The sequence below is a fragment of the Nicotiana sylvestris genome, chromosome 11 (genome assembly GCF_000393655.2).
Source record: "Nicotiana sylvestris chromosome 11, ASM39365v2, whole genome shotgun sequence".
Lineage (NCBI taxonomy): Eukaryota > Viridiplantae > Streptophyta > Magnoliopsida > Solanales > Solanaceae > Nicotiana > Nicotiana sylvestris.
Genome location: NC_091067.1, coordinates 16,350,363 through 16,352,668, shown reverse-complemented (window position 1 = coordinate 16,352,668; position 2,306 = coordinate 16,350,363). Strand labels below are relative to the sequence as shown.

The 2,306-nt window shown below is 43.8% G+C and overlaps 1 protein-coding gene across 1 annotated transcript; it reads left to right on the top strand.

Moving 5' to 3' along the window:
• Nucleotides 1–816: 816 nt before the first annotated feature.
• LOC138880766 (uncharacterized) lies at nucleotides 817–1,833 on the top strand. Its single transcript, XM_070160943.1, has 2 exons — nucleotides 817–915; nucleotides 1,012–1,833. Exons 1-2 carry the CDS (start codon nucleotides 817–819, stop codon nucleotides 1,831–1,833), a joined length of 921 nt encoding a protein of 306 aa, XP_070017044.1.
• The last annotated feature ends 473 nt before the right edge of the window (nucleotides 1,834–2,306 follow it).

The following is a 2,306-nucleotide window of genomic DNA, read 5'->3' as shown; positions in this document are numbered from 1 at the left end:
TACGGGTTTATTGGAAATCTAGCCTCGGGGGGATATCATAAGAGCTTTGGTCACCTGCTGGGACCCGACACACAATGTCTTCCACTTCCCCGATTTTGAACTCACCCCGACTTTGGAGGAAATAGCCTGGTACATCGAAAATGCTGAAGTTCGATAAGGCAAAAATACCTGGTTTCTCCAAGAGCTATCACCGCGCATCGGTTTTTAGATTCATTAAAGATACCCAGGATGGTCCATAACCCAGATTTGGCCACAGGATTTTGTAATCCGCGCTTCATATACGACAGATACGGTCAGGATGGAGGATTCAACAGTCCGGGTAACAAGTTATGCGGCAAAAGTAACCGTCAGAAATGGGAGAAGCATAGATGAGTGGCTTTCATGATAACCTTTTTGGGCCTTTTGGTGTTTCCAAGGAAAGACGGAAACATTGATTTGAAAATAGTCGGGGTCGTCAGTACCTTGCTCACTCAAGATGAGAGCACTCTTGCACCTATGATAGTATCTTATATCTTCCGAGCTCTCACAGCCTGCAAAGCCAGATGGAACTTTTTTGAGGGGTGTAACTTGTTGCTACAAATATGGATGACTGAGCATCTCTGCCACCGCTCCCAGCTCTTGAGTTATGGTTCCTCAAAGAAAACTTGCATAGAAGAGTTCTACACAAGAATCAAAGGGGTCAGTCTGCCCGAAGGAGTTATGGCGTGGACATCATTCTTTCGGACCCTCACCGCCAGCCAAATACAATGGATGCTAGGATGGTTGCCCGTTGATGAAGTCATATATATGCCGGTGGCTAGGACCCACTTTCTATTGATGGGGCTCAAGAGAATTCAGCCCTACGCGTCATATCGAGTTTTAAGACAACTCGGGAGATGCCAAACAGTGCCACAGGAGGAAGATCTTAGTGCTCAAGTAATTGAGATTAGCAATGACGGACAGTTTCCTGAAGCAAGAGTCCGTCAGATTTGTAGTGAATGCCAATATTTAAAAGCAGATACTTGCGTACAGGATCGGTCCAAAGGCGAAGTGGCACCAGGATACCTTGCTTGGTACAGGAGAGAACTTGAGCAAGAAAGGCCAGCTAAAAAACTCCATCTCCAGGAGTTCGTCAAGGCGTCGCGAGAACAGTGGGATTGGTTGGATAAAGAACACGAGTACAGGGCTACAATAGGCAAGTTGGAGAAGCAAGTTATGGATTTGAAATTTGAGAAAGATTTGCATATCGCTGAAGATGAGGGAGAAAAGAGAAAACTAGCTCAGGAAAATGAGGTCCTCAAAACTGAAATCCAGGAAATGAAAATAGCTGCCAGAAGCCAGGAGAGAAGCCAGTCTGATAAAAGGCTCATAAACGGTCTAAAGAAGAAAGTCCTCGAGTATAAAGAAGACCTGGAAAAATCTAAAGTTGGTCTAGCGAGAATCCAGGTGAAATGGATAAAGAAGGCAGAAGAGAAAGTACGGTTTATGCAACAAATGAAGAGGGACTACGAAGGGAACATCGCTATATTGAGAGAAACAATATCCACTCTCAAAGAGCAGATCTTCAGACAAGCCCGAGATGCCAGAACAGATAGAAAACGCTACTATGATCTGATGGCCCAAATGGAGAAACAGATAAATGAGTTTCAGGATCGACTCCTTTACGACGCTCAAGTACCGGGGACGCGGAATCAACAAATAGAGCGATTGCTTATGGAAAGGGACAGAATCAAGGGAAGAATCGATGATATCGGGCACTACATCACCATAAAGTGCCTAGCTTTTGAGGATATGTCCTGTACCACCTTCTTTGCTTCAATAATGATTTATGTCCACCACATCATGAAGATTTGAAAGATCTGCATAGGGGCCTTGCACCAAAGCCCGCGGCGAGGCCGAACGACGCCCTGCAGACGCCAAAATTCAAAACTCTGAGACGTTCATAGTTTGAGTCTGTATTTTCCTTGTCTTCAGAGTCTGTTGCCCGTTGGAGTTTGTATTTCCCTTTTTTTAAAGTCTATAGTCTGTATCAAGCCTTTCAGTTTCCTTTCAAAAATGTTTTGCCTCGTAATAAAACGTTTTGCTAATGAATATTGAAATGGTGTCTTTATTTTCCGCACTTGCGCCAGAACTATGCATGGTCTGATTCATGCGGGGACATGATACGTAGGCAATCTCTATAGGATTCGACCACCAATAAAAAAGAAAAAAGAAGGAAAATGGGAAAATAATAATAAAGAAGGATAGAATAAAGGAAGAGACACAATTATGAGAGGCCAGAATGACGCACGCAACCAAAGAAAATGCGTGATAGAAATGGTTAATTG

Excerpts from the sequence above, each read along its gene's own strand:
- LOC138880766 (XM_070160943.1), top strand. The coding sequence starts at position 817 with ATGGGGCTCAAGAGAATTCAGCCCTACGCGTCATATCGAGTTTTAAGA. Across the intron at positions 916-1,011 it reads AGGAAGATCTTAGTGCTCAA|GATCGGTCCAAAGGCGAAGT; the intron begins GTAATTGAGATT and ends ACTTGCGTACAG.